This window comes from Pholcus phalangioides, unplaced genomic scaffold (assembly GCF_987345545.1).
Source record: "Pholcus phalangioides strain wild (caught in Gottingen) unplaced genomic scaffold, Ppha-v1.0 ptg000010l_1, whole genome shotgun sequence".
Taxonomy (NCBI): Eukaryota; Metazoa; Arthropoda; class Arachnida; order Araneae; family Pholcidae; genus Pholcus; species Pholcus phalangioides.
In genome coordinates this window covers 10,751,383-10,767,672 of record NW_028301603.1, presented here as the reverse complement: position 1 = coordinate 10,767,672, position 16,290 = coordinate 10,751,383, and the positions used below count along the sequence as shown (strand labels likewise).

At 36.7% G+C, this 16,290-nt stretch overlaps 1 protein-coding gene across 1 annotated transcript in view; it reads left to right on the top strand.

Moving 5' to 3' along the window:
* The window catches only part of LOC149080909 (fasciclin-1-like), a 71,697-nt gene extending 67,404 nt beyond the window's left edge, over positions 1–4,293 (top strand). The window contains exon 13 of the mRNA XM_089237591.1: positions 3,934–4,293. Within this exon, the coding sequence (XP_089093717.1) occupies positions 3,934–4,160 (227 nt within the window). The 3' untranslated portion in view covers positions 4,161–4,293. The remainder of the gene's footprint in view (positions 1–3,933) is intronic.
* The last annotated feature ends 11,997 nt before the right edge of the window (positions 4,294–16,290 follow it).

The window sequence follows — 16,290 nt, the reverse complement described above, 5'->3', positions numbered from 1 at the left end:
GACATCATTACTTATGAAACACTTTTGACTATTTTCAAGGCACATTTCACTTAAAATATCCAGGGTTTCACTTAAATTTACGGGTTTCATCATAATACAGTATGAAATGAGGAAATCAAAAATTATGACATATTCGTGGGGGGGGGGGGAGTGTATGGCAAAGTTCTGGACAAATGCTGAAAAGCTAATACCAAATCAACCAACTGATATATGAAAAGGTGTGGTTTGCGCTAAAATACTAATCATGGTGTGGCGTAGAGATCTTGTTTTGAAAAATTTTTAAAAAAAGTCAAATTCCACAATATATTGTTAACAAAAAGATTTTGACCTTTGAAATAAAATAAAAAAATTATCTTTGGTGAAAAAAAATTGTTTTTCTTCCAAATTTCAATCCCCCCCCCCCCCAAAAAAAAAAAATCGGGGTTTCCTTAAACACGGGGAATCTTCATACAGAAAACGGTTAAAATTACGGTAATTGATTTCAATGAAAAATTATGGAACACAAAGTGTAAGTTTTTTCTGCAGCGTCATCTATTGTTCAATAAGGCAACGGTTGTCTCGAAATCTCTGCAGGATATTTAAAAAAAAATTATTTTTACTATTCATCACAAGCTTAAAAAATTGATTTTGTCAAAAAAAATGTAAAATATATTGTTGTATACAAATGAGATTGTTGAAACGTTTGCTGATAACTATGAAAAGCAATTCATACCAAACAGTCTGCAATCTCGAAGTATTGCTTCAGCTCATCATGGAAAAGTTCAAGAATTCCTGGATAGAGTTCGCTCGGATGCCTTGCGCGGAATGGGTGCTGCCGGTTTGACCAATGTTGACGAAATCAGGGGCATGATTAACAAACTCAAAACTAAAAAAGCTTCTGGTCATGATGAAATTTCAAATCTCGCTCTTAAAAATCTTCCTCTTGCTATCCTCAAATCATTCACTAATATATTTAATAGCATGCTTCAGACAAGCTATTTTCCTAATGTCTGGAAACTTTCTATTGTCAAACCTCATCATAAATCTGGAACTGACCCACTTTTCTCTCAAAACTTCAGACCTATCAGCTTACTCAGTAACATTTCTAAAGTCTTTGAACGTATCTATATTTCACGTCTTGACGCTTTCCTGTCCTTCAACAGCATTCTTCGAAGTGAGCATCACGGATTCAGGCGGGGGCATTCTTGCGTTACTCAGCTGCACAGAGTTACCGAGTTCGTGATGACTGCGTTCAACTACAAGGAGCATGTCTGTGCTCTCTGTCTGGATATATGTAAGGCCTTCGACAAAACGAATCACACGACCTTATTATCCAAACTAATTGACCTGGGTTTGCCTGACTATTTCATCATCTTTTTAAACAGTTACCTTTCCAATCGAAGATTCCAAGTCAAAAATGGCAACTGTCTCTCAACTGTTAGACCAATAAGAGCGTCTGTCCCGCAGGGTTCTTGTTTGGGACCACTGCTCTTTGCGCTATACATCAATGACTTCCCAGCTCCTCAGCGCGGAATGCTTGGTCTATTTGCTGACGATGCCATCCTGTTGACCAATCACAAAAAAGGGAAAAAATGTATTGAAAATTTACAAGAATCAACTGAAGACGTTGAGGACTGGTGCCAGGACAACGATGTAAAGTTGAATCATCAAAAATGTCAATATATTCTCTTCACAAGACGGTACAAGTTTCCAAGAACTCCCATATACATCGGCAACACGGTGTTGACAAGAAAACTCCAAGTCAAGTATCTAGGTTGTATACTAGATAAGTCGCTCTCATTTTCTCCTCAGGTGATGTACGTAAGAAATAAGGCCTCACAAGCAGTTGGGATGCTATCCAGAATCACATTCCCACAGGCCAGGCTAACGTTGAGGAATAAAGTAATTCTTTTTAAAACTATTATTCGTCCTATTCTGACATATGCTGCCCCAGTGTGGGCTCATGCCAGTCTTGCAAATATGAAACGTTTACAGACACAGCAGAACATCATTCTTCGTCAGTTTACCAGAGCCCCCTGGTATGTGAGAGGAAAAAACATCCGTAAAGATCTTGACTTACCACTAATCTTGGACTATATCAAGGAGCTTGCCAATGCTCATTTTGACAGGCTACGATCTTCTGAACACCCGCATCTTAGAGAAATTGTCTGTTATGACCCTAGAATACCCACAGTACACTCTAGGCCAATGGACTTGCTGAGCGTGGATTGGGTGACGAATTGATGTAATTTGCAGAACATTTTCATGATTTTGATTTTTTTTTTTTTTCAAAACAATTTATCAATCTAATATCAGTTTTGTTTGATATTGCGGATGCTGTGATCGCAATTCAGAGACATTTATATGGTTTTTCTTTGGTTTTTTTTTTCGCAATTAATAATTTTTCTCATTTATTCATAATTTGCGCTTGCATAAAATGGTGCATTGGGTTCGTGTCGTGTTGAAACTGATGTTATTACAATACAGAGATGGTATGTGTCATGTCTTCATTATAACTTTTTCTTTGACGTTCTTGATTATGGTTATATGACTGATGACGGTTCAACAGTACCTCAAATGTCTCTGGTTAGTGTCTCTCGATAATGTAAATATTTATAATGTTGGGGTTTTTGGGTAGCATATCATCAGCTACTTCCCTTAAGACATTTCCCCCTTGTTCTTCGATTGTGTTGTGTTTTATCTCGATGAGCATTCATTTCGCGAAGATTTGTAAACAATACTCTCCTGGCTCATTCATTCTCTACACACACACATACACTACATACCTTACACACATGCACAAACTTGTCTTTTTCCTTCTCATACCACCCCTGGTGATCTGTAAGTCGCCAGACAGCCTGCAAAGGCTGGGCAGCGACGGAAACGTTCAATTCTGGTCTGGTCTGGTAATCTTGAACTAAAGCACCAATCTACCTGGGCAGAGAAGCCATAAGACCTGTGAAGGAAGTGAAATATTTGGGATGTATTCTAAACCAATCATTATCCTTTCTTCCTCAAATAAATCACGTAAGAACTAAGGCTACCCAAACCATGGGAATGATGTCACGCATTACATTTCCAAGTGCAAGACCAACTCTTAAAAACAAAGTCATATTGTTTAAATCAATCATTAGACCTATCATGACCTACGCCGCCCCAGTATGGGCTCATGTTTCAAAAACCAACATGCAGCGTCTGCAAAGTCAACAGAATAAAATACTGAGCACTCTTGTGCGTGCCCCAAAGTACATCAGAGGGGCTGACATTAGAAAAGACCTGAAGATTCCAACTATCCTCAGCTACATCCAACAAATCTCAGAGGATCACTTTGAAAGGATGAGGAACTCAGAATACGAGCATCTGAGAGAGCTGGTCGATTACAACCCACGTCAAAGACTAAAATTTCTCAGGCCTCAAAACGTACTGCACGTGCCATGGTCGGTGCGTTAGGGTCTGAACTACTGAGCTGTATAATCTTTGTCTATCTATCATAATATTTTTGTACTTTTAATTTGCTATCGAAATTATCGATCAACTCTATTGCATAGAGTGGCATTGTGGTTTGATGTACATGACTGATCTTGCACTGCACCAATTTGTATCATTTCGGCTAACACACTTGTTTTGTTATGACTTCTTTTGTATGTTAGATTTATTTTTTATTATTATTTTCTCATTAGTGCATTATGTAGCATTTTGGTGAATTATTATTATTTTTTTCTATCAACTTACAAGCACTTCACATCTACACAAACACGCACAAACTTGTCTATAACCCCTTCATAGCTAGCAAGAGCAGTCTGTAAGTCGCCAGGCAGCCCCTTTGCGCTGGGCAGCGACGAGAAAAATTAAATTCTGTCTGTCTGTATATTAGTCTTTGTAACATTCCTTTTTCAATTTATGGTGTAGTTGCTTATACGCAGTTAACAGTGTCTTTGTTTATGTCGTTTGCAGCTGAATTCGTGATCGATTGGGAAGGTCTGAAGGTGACCGTCGTCCAACCGAACCTGAAGACAATAAACGGCATTATCCACGTCATCGACGGAGTAATGCTCAAGAAACGAGATCTCACGAAGTCTTCGGCAGTCATTCCATACTCGGCATCCAGTACTTTGCTGAGCATATTGGCATCCGTCGTCACCACCGCGATGATGGCCGGTTGCGTTGGCAAATCTCTCTAGTTCGCTCCGGCTCTTTCAAAGCAAAAATAAATAAACCCAGCCAGTATCATTCCACACGTTATACATACGAAAAAAAAAAAAAAGCTGTTTAAATTTCAAATATATTATCCCAAGTACAAATTCTGTAATACACACACACACCACACACACCGGGATCAACAAGGTTTTATTAACGAAAAAAAAAAGCAATAGCAATAAAGGAGCTTCTGATGCTGATGGTTACTATGCAAAAATAAGTGCAACTGTGCATTTAAAAGATGATTATTACAGCCATTTTGTTTCGTGCATTTCTAACAATGTCAAGTGAACAAGAAAACTCTATCGATCCGGTTATATTTCTGGTCTGGTTAATGATGATGTTATAAGACTATTGTGTGTAATGAACTTTTTTTCTGAAGAGAAATGCGCCTGGTGGCAAGCCGACGTACTATTTGTTCCGATGTTGCACTGTGCCACACGCCACACCCCTGAACGTTGTATAAGTAGGTTCATTGATAGGTATGCTTGGCTTCTTTTTTTTTTTTTTTCTTTCGAAAACAGCAAATACTGGACTCGTTAAGAGTGATTGGAAGAGGCCGCTGGATCATCGAGAACTGCTCCAGTGGCACGTGTACATTCTGTTTTTGTGTTCGATATTGCATAAGAGAAGAAACTTATTCAGCAACAAATTTATATTTATCGATGTTCTTTGTCTGTTCTTATCACACGTATGTAGGAATCGTTTTTCTGGAAGTTCCTTTTTTGTGCATCCGTTTTCTTCCTCGTCAGTTTTGTGTCTGGTGAATTCGAGTAGATCAGCATTAAGATTCCCCGTTTCAATGCGTATGATGAGCAGCTTTTCGTTCAAATGGCGACCGACTTCGAGGAGGATTCAATAAACGACGTTATACGAGATCTCCATATCATTTGTATATTATGGAGTTTAGATAAATTTGGTACATCCGTACAAACATCGGTGTCCCGAATCGGGCGTTAGCGGCCCCCTGTAGGCCGTCCTACTGCTGAATCGGGATATCCAAATGTCATTCTTTTTTTGCCGATCATACCATAATGGAAAAATACAAGTTGAAGAAGAAGGGCGGTGAATTTTTCCAAATTTCTCTGTATTGACGTGGGAATTCGATCATTGACACACCTACGGTATGCATTTATACGCAATTGTCGTTTCCGTCAGTTAACAACCTATATTCTCGACCTGTAGTCATATGCCCTTCCCCCTGTGGCCCCCCGGGATATTGAAAGGACTCCACGGGTGAAAATCAAGCAATAGGGAAGCGCCTAGATAAAAACCTGTAACCGGCCCAGCAATATTTGCCACTCATTTCAATAACACCTACAGAGACAGAAATGTTAGATTGAAGCCATTGCCGACAACTTTACGTCTATGAGGGGAAGCCGTGGCGGTGGTTTAAAGGGGCTGCGGAGAGCTGGGGAAAAAACATATAGACAAGAAGAAATAAAGCTTTTTCAGATGAAATATAATGTGGGAAAAAGTGTGATTACTCTCAGAATTCAGCCAAACTACTCATGGAACCAGGGCCGTCTTGAGGTGTGGGGTTATCCAAGTAAAGCCTGTGGGGGGGGGGGGGCTTATGCCCATAGGGAACCTTCATGATGAGATCTAGTAGTATGATTTTTCAAGAATATGTTTGTAGATATGTAATCTGCTATTTCCGGATAACTAGACCCAAGAACATTGCTTTGCTGGGGCCAATGGTGTCAAAGGCACCGTTTTTTTTAACATTTGCCTACGAAAAAAGAATACCGAGCAATGGGTCTCGAGTGCATAGGCTCGAAATTAGAAATTAATTGGGCAAGTAAGCAATTCCAGCCTGGTAGGGAGGGGGGGGGCCTTACTCTCTAGTGGCGTGGTGGTAAGACGTTCGTCTACCACCGTAAAGGTTACCGTCACGGTCCCAGGTCCGAACCCGGGGAAGAATAAAGCTAAGGTATCTTCCTTAACGAGCTCGAGCCGACCTTATAGATGGCCAATTCTTTTCCAACTCATTAATGCCAGTAAATCGCTATACGGCTAGAGTTGGGGCGTTTGGCGAAAAAGGAGCCTGGTGGGGGGGGGGGAGACATGATGCTGTTAAGAATGTTCTGTGTTAAGACGGCCCTGGATAAGACCTACAAAAGAGGCAGGCTCAATTGATTCTGTCCCAGTGGAACGGAGATGGGCTTTGCTTAAAAAAGCATATGCAGTCAACCGTTTATATACTCAAAAAAAACAGTTAAATAAAGGAAAAGAGTCTCGCTCCCGGATGAGGTTGGCACTGGGAAAGAGAATAGGGCCACAATCTAAAAGGGGGCCACGGGCGAGAAAAGAAACACTGAATCACACCGTCTTAGAGCTTGCATGATCCTGTTACAAGGAATAACATCCAAATAGCAATGGGCCAATTAGGCTCGACGAGAAAATTAGAAGTCTGGTTACCTTATTTATTGCATCACTTCCATATATACACATAGTATTATTTGAGATTGTAACTCACCCGCATGTAAATGTTAGCTGCATGTACGAAAGTTACGATGATTGGAGATCATCACCGGGCCATTTTCGATATTCGGCAGCGCGGGAAAATATTATACTACAATTAATAATTAAAGTATCGATTTCCGCAATCGATATATATCATAATTTTTAAAAAGACAGGAACCAAAAAAATATCTTAGAAATAATTATTGTGGTTGTAAGGAACGGCTTTCCTGTATTCGTATCTTCAATCTCGTTGTGAGTCGTAGCGTAGATGGAATTCGAGAAACTACGAGATCATGTGTTGAGAGATGATCGATCACCATTATTATAACAACAATTGCAAAATGATATGGTTATCAATCGTATTTGAAATTTAACCGAGTTATAAATGATAAATTACGAATTGTACATGCGGGTATCGATATAACGAACACGTTAACATAAATAAGGCATTAAATGTCAAAATCACGGAATTTGATTTAATTTCAATCATTGTCACATGGAGTTTTTAAATTTTTTTAGCGAAAAACATAAACTTTAATATGAAATATTTCGCTAAAAAACTCATAAAATCACTTTCAAAATTGAATTTAAATCGTGAAAAAGTTTGATAAAGAAAAAAATTTGGATTTTTTTTTTACAATTTTCAATAAATTTTTATAAAATTTATTTCAGATTTTCCTCTTTCCCAATTACAATTGATGGCAGATCCGTATAAAAATTATTAGGAAAATTTTTTTATACGTGGGTTTTAAGTGGGCAATAAATTTCTTTTATAACATTTGAGACGGAAAACTTTTCTGAAGCTGTTCATTAAATATATAAATTATAAATGATAAATTCAAATTATAACATAAAACTTTTAATAATTATAAAATTTTTCAATTTCATCGGATTATGGGAAGCACCACTTGGTAAGTGAAATTGGTGGAAAAAAGAAATTCGAAAAATATCTTTGAATGGTTTTAATTGAAAATATTGAATAATTAGAATTTCAAAAAGAAAATATATTTTAAATTTTTGCCATATAAAGATTTTAACTAAATTTTAACAAATCAATGGACTTATTTTAGTAGAAAATTGAGAAATAATAATACTTATCGGGTTCAAGTACAATTTTAATTGGAAAATAACTGGGAAAAATATCGAATTCCGCAAATTCTAAACGGACATAATAAAAGTGCGAAACAAAAACTTTACTAAATGAACTTTTTACATGTTGACAAAACCGTTGGTGTTTTTGTGCATGTGCCGCGTATTTCCCCGCATCGAGCCAAATTACGATGGGTACAATAGAAAAATCACATAAATAACTGGGCGCCGTCCCTGGGTTCACCAGGGACGGCGCCCGTTTGCTATGCACCATGTATAACAATATTAATGGATTATTAACAATGTTATACCTTGATAAAAATTGCTAGATCGAGTTTCCTGGGTTCACCAGGGACGGCGCCATTTTACCATGCACTATGTATAATAATATTAATGGATTATTAACAATATAAAACCTGGGTAAAAATTGTTAGATCGAGTTCCCTGGGTTCACCTGGGACGGCGCCTTTTTACCATGCACTATGTATAACAATATTAATGGATTATTAACAATATTAAACCTGGGTAAAAATTGTTAGATCGAGTTCCCTGGGTTCACCAGGGACGGCGCCCGTTTGCTATGCACCATGTATAACAATATTAATGGATTATTAACAATATTTAAACCTGGATAAAAATTGTTAGATCAAGTTCCCTGGGTTCACCTGGGACGGCGCCTTTTTACCATGCACTATGTATAACAATATTAATGGATTATTAACAATATTAAACCTGGGTAAAAATTGTTAGATCGAGTTCCCTGGGTTCACCAGGGACGGCGCCCGTTTGCTATGCACCATGTATAACAATATTAATGGATTATTAACAATATTAAACCTGGATAAAAATTGTTAGATCGAGTTGACGTATTGGAAATGTAATTACGGAATCATAAATCGCCATTTCCTATTGTTTTTACGAATATTTACTGGGGGGGGGGTCAATTGTACGAATTCGCATCGAGTATTTATTGCTTTACTTATAATTTAAAAAAAAATACGTAATGAATATACATTAGGTAGAGAAATTACGTGGAAAATTCCTGTTTAGTATTAAAAAAAAAAATTTTGTCACTGAAATATTTTCTATGTTGCCCACAAGCTTTAAAACATGTCGCGATGTTTCTACGTGGAATCTCTTTTTCGACTCACTTTATTGTTTCTCGAATGTTTTTTGTGAAAGCTTCGATGGAAGGAATTTAAAAAAAAAAAAAATTCCATTATAAAATGCTGTATGTATAATGGCTTTTAATAGCGTCTATTTGTTCCATTGAAGGAGAAAAAAAAAATCAGTTGGAAATGTATGTGTATTAATGTCAATTAATACTGCTTTTGTGTGAGCCAAATTTCACAAACTCTCACAGATCTATAATAAATATTTTTTAAATAATTTCTCGTCTCGTGTGTGTTCATTTCATACGTAAAACGTTTTTTTGAAAGAAAATTGGTTGACCATATTTCATTGAGAAAATATACGAGAGATAGAAAAATGCATGAAACATTAGCAATTTTTGTTCATTTATTTAGACAAGACCAAAATCAAAAACATACAAGACAGAAAGACAAAAAGGAAACTACAAAACAAACACTATTTGACCCAAAAGGAAATAATCCTTCCATGGGTCATAAACAGTAACACGAATGGGACAATCTCCTCGGCAAACTTGAGAGAAAAAGTGTACAAAAACAACAAGACTCAATAATATTCAGTATCAAAATTAACTTTTTTTTTAGAATATTACTTAAATGTTATTCCTCTCTCTCAAATTACAGTGATTAGTTAATTATCAATTAAAATGAACTGTTCAAGTATATTCGTTATTTCAAATACGCAGTTCATTATAGCTCTTTTAAACATATTAAGTGAAAGCCATTGTCTATTGATACCATTAAATCCATTGCATAACCTTGGAGCAAGAAAGCATGAAGATTTTTTATAAATTGTTTTTCTTGGTAATGGTATATGATATAGATTTAGATAAATAAAGTTGACGTACGTTAAAATGAATTGGTGATGCACCGCATTGCGAGAAATTATTGTTATGTTATTGTTGTTACATTAATTATTGTTAACATTATGTATTTTATTTATATAAATTAAGAAAAGTATTGGTCCCAAAACCGATCCCTGGGGTACACCTGTATTTATTATTTTAAAATCACTTACACTGTTATTAATTCTTACCGACTGTTTCCTATTTGTAATAAAAGATCTAAACCAGTCAAGGGGAAGGCACCTTTTTCCAATATATTAAAGTTTTTCTAATAAAATATCCCAATTGACTGAATCAAATGCCTTGGTAATATCAATAAACACAGCTGCTGCTACCTTTTTATGATTATTTATACGATTTGTTATGTAATCCATAAATTTAGTCGTAGCCATTTCAGTGTTAATTTTTTTCTCTAAAACCAAATTGACAATGCGAGTAATAATTAATAGCTTTTAAATAAGAATTACGTTGTTGTTTAACGCATTTTTCTATTAATTTCGGCTAGAGACTTCTTGATCAGATGATTATAACCGATGGGTGGTGACGATAGATAATCTTGAGCATTCTGGGTGTTAAGCCATCACTTCCCACAGGTTTTCTATTATATTTAGTGATTTGATATGAAATAAATTTATCGAAGCACAAATGAATTAATAATAGAATTTTCAATTATGTGTAGAAAATTGCTTTCTTGATTGTTTACATCATCATTTTTCACCCGATCGATAAAATTGGTATTGAAAGAGTTAGCTAGTCGGTGTGGATTATCATAATTTGGTAAAGTGATATTTTTCTTATTATTTATAAAGTTATTTATGAATTTCCATTGTTCTCTTTTATTCGATCCTAAGATAGTGAATTTCTCTTTAAAATAGGCATCTTTACGTTTCTTTATTATTATTATTTTTTAAATTAGCCTCATAGTGTTTATACTCAATTTTATGGTGAAGGCTAAATGGTTTTTTGCGGTGTTTAATATAAAATTTTTCTTTAATATTTATCATTTTGATCAAGTCGTTTGTAATCCAATCATTGTGCCTTGTTTCGTTTTTGGAAACTTTTGGTAATTCTTGCCAAAGGTGAGGAAAATAGTTACGAAAGAGGGAAAATCGGCATCCAACAATTAATACATTGTTAAAAAAAAAAAAGGCACTAATCGACTGATTAATCGAATTTTCATTGAATATTTCCAAATGCTAATCATTCATAGCAAACGTAATAACGTAATGCAGCACCTTCTAGAGATAGAAGGCCTCTGCATTGTTTACCATAAACGTCATTCAGACTACCTATCAAGTTTGCCACATTTTGAAACACAGCATCCTATTTCGTTTCTTCTGATTTTGGCGTAGAATCTTCCTGATTGGCTCACAAAAACCGCATAGTGATTGGATGTGGGGCATAGAAATCGCCAATTCTGAGCCCGATCATTTCTTTTCCTCACAACGATGATACTGGCACGAGCAGGGAATTTTTTTTCCCTCAATATTTTCAGGGAAAATTTACTACTTACTGACGTCACAAGCAGAGTGTGGAGGCCTTCTACCTCTAGGAGGTGCTTCGTAATGGCCGTAACTTTGCAAAATTAATTAATGCTATAATAGTATATTCTATTCATTCCACGCACCTATCTTGTTCATGGATAGGCCTACTACAGAAACAAATTAAGAAATTTTGGCCAGCCGCTAGAAGCTATTTGATCAGTATGACGTCATATCCTGGAATTTCTTTACTTTTATCTTGCCGTTTGTTTTTAATCATTTATTGCAGGCCATTCACTAATACGATAACGAAACTAATTTCGATTTTCATAGTTAGTTTTTTTCACTCTTAGTTTACTATTAGTTTTTAGTTGTTTTTTTTTTTTGGTGGTGGTCTTCCAGCTCCGAGGAGCGAATACAACCGGGTCTCCCATTTGAAAAAAGTCTCTCCGCAGAACGAAAATATGATGCTAACATAACATGAAAATTCAAGCATTTCCATCTTTATTTCAGAATATGGAAGACACTTAAGCGCCGGAACCTATGGGCTGAGGCCTGCCTCTACGTAGGTTGTGGTGAATGTTTCTCTATATAAAAGACCCATTTCAAAACATAAATGAGTGCACAAATCGATATCTCCAGCTCACAGCACCACCCCGACAAAGGTTGGCGGAACCCTTAGAAACCGCAACCAGGCGCGAACCCGATCACCCCCGCCCAATATCGCCCCCAATGCACGAAATTTCATGAAATTTTCGTAATTTCTATATGATAATACTGCACTTCATTAATCCGCTCAAAATTTACCTGCATCAACGTTTTTGATTAAATAACAAAGTCAAGAAAAATTCGACTAAAAAACGGGGAAAGTCGGGACAGAGGAAAAAAAGGGGGGGGGGCTGTCTTGGAAAATACGGGACGTATAGTCACCCTATTCACAATTTTTAAAATCACCCCCTCCCAACAGCAAGCGCTCTAGAACCCCTTCATATATCCCTGTATATGAAGGCGTCTTAGCACGCTCTAGATCCGCCCCTTACCGCGACATACACTTTGAGAAACACTGAATTAGAGATATCAACCATAAAATTCGAGAAAAAGAAATTTTTCCTTGTAAGTTTTTTCCAGATTTGCCCATGCCTATAGAAACAACACTGCAATTAAAAACAGGGAGAAAAATTAAATTTTATTCTTCCTTAATTGAATTTATACCATCAAGTGCTGAAATCAATTAAATTTTCGTCTGGTGAATTAATTTTTGGAATCTTTACACGTTAGGCAAAAAAGAAAGCAAGTGCTTTCACGTAAGGCCGGGATTACACTATAAAAGTTTGATAAGAGTTCTTTTATAAAACATTAAAAATGCAGCCAATAAGCCAATTGCATTAGCGCGAATATAACCGGTACGATTATTAGTTGAATTTTTCAAGTTTCATAAAATAACTTTCATCAAACTTTTATTTGTGTAATCCCACCTTTTTTTTTAGGCCTATAAAAGTTCCTTTATAAAATTTGAAAAATTCTGCCAATAAGATTATCGGTTGCATTTGCACAAATCTAACCTATGAGCTTTATTGGATGGAAACATTTTATTTTCTTGCTATTATGCTGAGGTGAACTCGGGAAGAAAAGTCACCTATCTCCACCGGGACTCGAACCCAGCCCCTCTTGCATACCGGGCAAGCATGCTACCATCTACACCACTAGAGACACGACCCTACCTTCCTTATTTCACGCACTGTGGCGTGAGCCACTGCAGTAGAGACTAGTAGCCTCTCTACTTCAGAAATTGGCCCCGAGGTGGGACGATTTAGAGAGACAGACGCATTTTCTCATCCCTAGATATCAAGGAAACATTTTATTTTCTGCATATTATGGCTGAGGTGAACAAGTTATGCAGGAGGGTCTGGGTTCGAGTCCCGGTGGAGACAAGATGACTTTTCTTTCCCAGTTCACCTCAACATAATATCCAGAAAATAAAATGTTTCTTTGATATCTCTAGGGCTGCGAAAAAGCCATCTATCTCTTTATCGGATGGATTTTTCAAGTTTTATAAAAGAGATTTTATCAAACTTGAAAAATCCAGCCAATACAGCTCATAGGTTACATTCGAGCAAATGAAACCGATAATCGTACTGGTTGGATTTTCCAAGTTTTATAAAAGAACTTCTAGAAAACTTTTATAGTGTAATACCGGCCTTATAGAAATTTTTTTTTTTCCTGATTAATAAAAGCCAATGTTCCCATGGCCGTTAAAAGGTTAATTAGAGGACAATACAGGACAACCCTGTAAACAAACACTAGCAAGCATTATTCACAAGGACAAAAATGGCAACACCCTGACCAAAGTGTCCCACTCAACCTGTTAATTGATTTTTTTTTACTTGGCTCACTGGGGTGAGTTTATGTGATGCTCATCTGAACGACAGACGTATGTTCGGCTTGAACATTAAGTTTTTTTTCGCGTTTTTTTGTTTCATCCATATTTATCCAAATAAATACACTTTTGCCACTCTTTTTTCTTCTACGGTTATTTTTTTTGGTATAATCAGCGGACAACACAAGATTTCTCATTCGTAATGAGACACGTTTGGCAATCCCGTGGCCAACGAGACAGCGCTGCACACAGGTTGTGACTGCGAGCGAGACCGATGGACAGAGCATCACCAAAGGCGCCAAGTGCGACCTGTCTTTTATATAGAAGGTATTTTTTGGTTCAACTTTCAAGTGACCGTTACTTTTCAATGTTATGAACTCATTATTTTAACAAATATTATTAAGGTTTTTGTTGCGATTAACCGTTTTATTGATCCAAATACCGATCAAAACGTTATTATTAAAAAAAATTCTATCTGGGGGGGAAAAGATAAAGGAATCAAACCTTTTTGTCGGTAGATGGCGTTAAAATTATATATTTCGAGCAGAGAGGGTAGCTTCTTTTTTCTGTCGTTAGATGGTGCTCAATTTTATTCTTACATATCCTTTCCGTTTTATGGGGGGGAAAAAAATTGCATCTTTTTTTATATATTCATTCCGTTTTATGAGGGGGGAAAAAATGGCACTGCCCACGTAAGTTAGTCACCCAGATCTGTTAATTATTTTTTATTATTCATCATTAATGTTAGCCAGGCTGATACAATGATAAACCATCTCATTGAAATGTTCGGCTTGAACATGGGTTAGTTTTTTTAATTGATCATAAAGACTCATACATTTGCCGCATATTACGGACAACACTTGACGTTTGCATCACGTTTGGCAGCACCGTAGCCAACGTTGCTGCACACCACACAGATCACTAAGCGGGTGACCGTTATACAGGACAGCACCGAAGCTATTATGAATTGCGTTGGTATATATACTGTTATTATTCTACTTTAAGATTGTTTTAACTTGTAAAATAATGATCGTGTTTACGTTTTTCTTCAGTTTTTTTAACAAAAAAAGAACAGTATTAATGTAATGTATCGGAAAATCTGGTTTGCTTCAACAATCAAATAGTGCATAATCAGAGATGGATTCATCATATCTGTTGACAACAGATGGCACTTGTGACGAGTACATCTTGGTCATGACCAGAACATGGGAAGGCTACCATGCATGGGCGGAGATACGCCCCCCCCCCCTATGCTATCATGATTCCGGTCAGTGGGCCTCAAAAAATCATCCTAGACAGTGTTTCATATAGGGGTCATTCAAGTATTACGTCAGCATCGGGGAGGAGGGTTTCGGATTTGCTAACTTTTGATGACAAGGGGGGGGGGGGTTTGAAGGAATTCATCAACCACCCCTTTTTTGAAGATATGAAATATTCTAAGCTGCTGACGAAATTTTGCTCACGGGGGAGTGGGGGGGTCAGTGTTTTGCTGACGGGGGGGAGGGGGTCTAAAATGGCTGAAAATCTGCTTATGTAATACTTGAATGGCCCCATACGCCTTGTATATAAAAGGGGTTCTAGGCAGAGCCGCTCTTAGGGACCAACGGCCTCCGCGTTTTTAGCAGCCCTACATTTACGGTGAAAAATGAATGAAAATACTGTAATATATGTCAAATACATTTTTTATGTATGTGAGCTTCACACAATAGAATTCTGAATTTTTTTTTTCAGATATTTTGTAATTATAAATTTCCATCTATCCCAGAATTCTAAATTTTCAGCAATTCTGAGTTTTTTTTATCAATTCCGGAATTGCTTTTCCTTCCATTTACAGTCGAATTCTGTTATAGCGAAAATCTTTTTTTTTTCGAACACTTTCTAATTTTTCAGATAAGTTTTCATAGTAACAAGGGGCCATTCAAGTAATACGTAAGCAGATTTTCAGCTATTTTTGACCCCCCCCCCCCCTGTCAGCAGCTTAGAATATTTCATATCTTCAAAAAGTGGTGGTTGACCACGTGAACAACCTTCAAACACCACCCCCCCCCCTTGTCATCAAAAGTCAGCAAAGCCGAAACCCCCCTTTCCCCCCCTCGATGCTGACGTAATACTTGAACTACCCCCAATGCAAAAACCTGGAATTCCTTCATAATGAAATTTCGTTATAGCGAAGTGATTTCTCTGTTCTCGTGGAGTTCATTATAACGGGATTCAACTGTGATCTGAATTTTTATCAATTCTGGAATTATACTTTTTTTCTCAAATTTCTTTCATTAAATCAGAGATTTCATTAAAATTCTGGAATTTTTCCTTTCATTAATTCAAAATTTTCATCGGTGCTGGAGAGAGAATCATTCTTTTCAATTTACTTTCTTTCTAATTCATAAATTCAAAATTTTCAATTGGTTTTAGAATTCTTTTTTCATTGGAAATTTTACATTTTACCGTGCCTGCATGTTATATATATTACTTACATACAGCATAATAAGAAAATATACGAATCTTTGGATGACAATTCTCTTCAAAATATAATCGGAACTAAAAGAGGCCCCAAACACATTTTTGGCCCCGCTATAATTTTCGCATCGAGCCTCGTGTCTGGTAAGGGCTGCCCTAACTCTAGGGCAGTGGTCTTCAAATTTCCAGACATCCAGGACAAATTGAAAATGCCCGCAGGCTACTAACCTCAGGCATTTAGAATTGTAAGA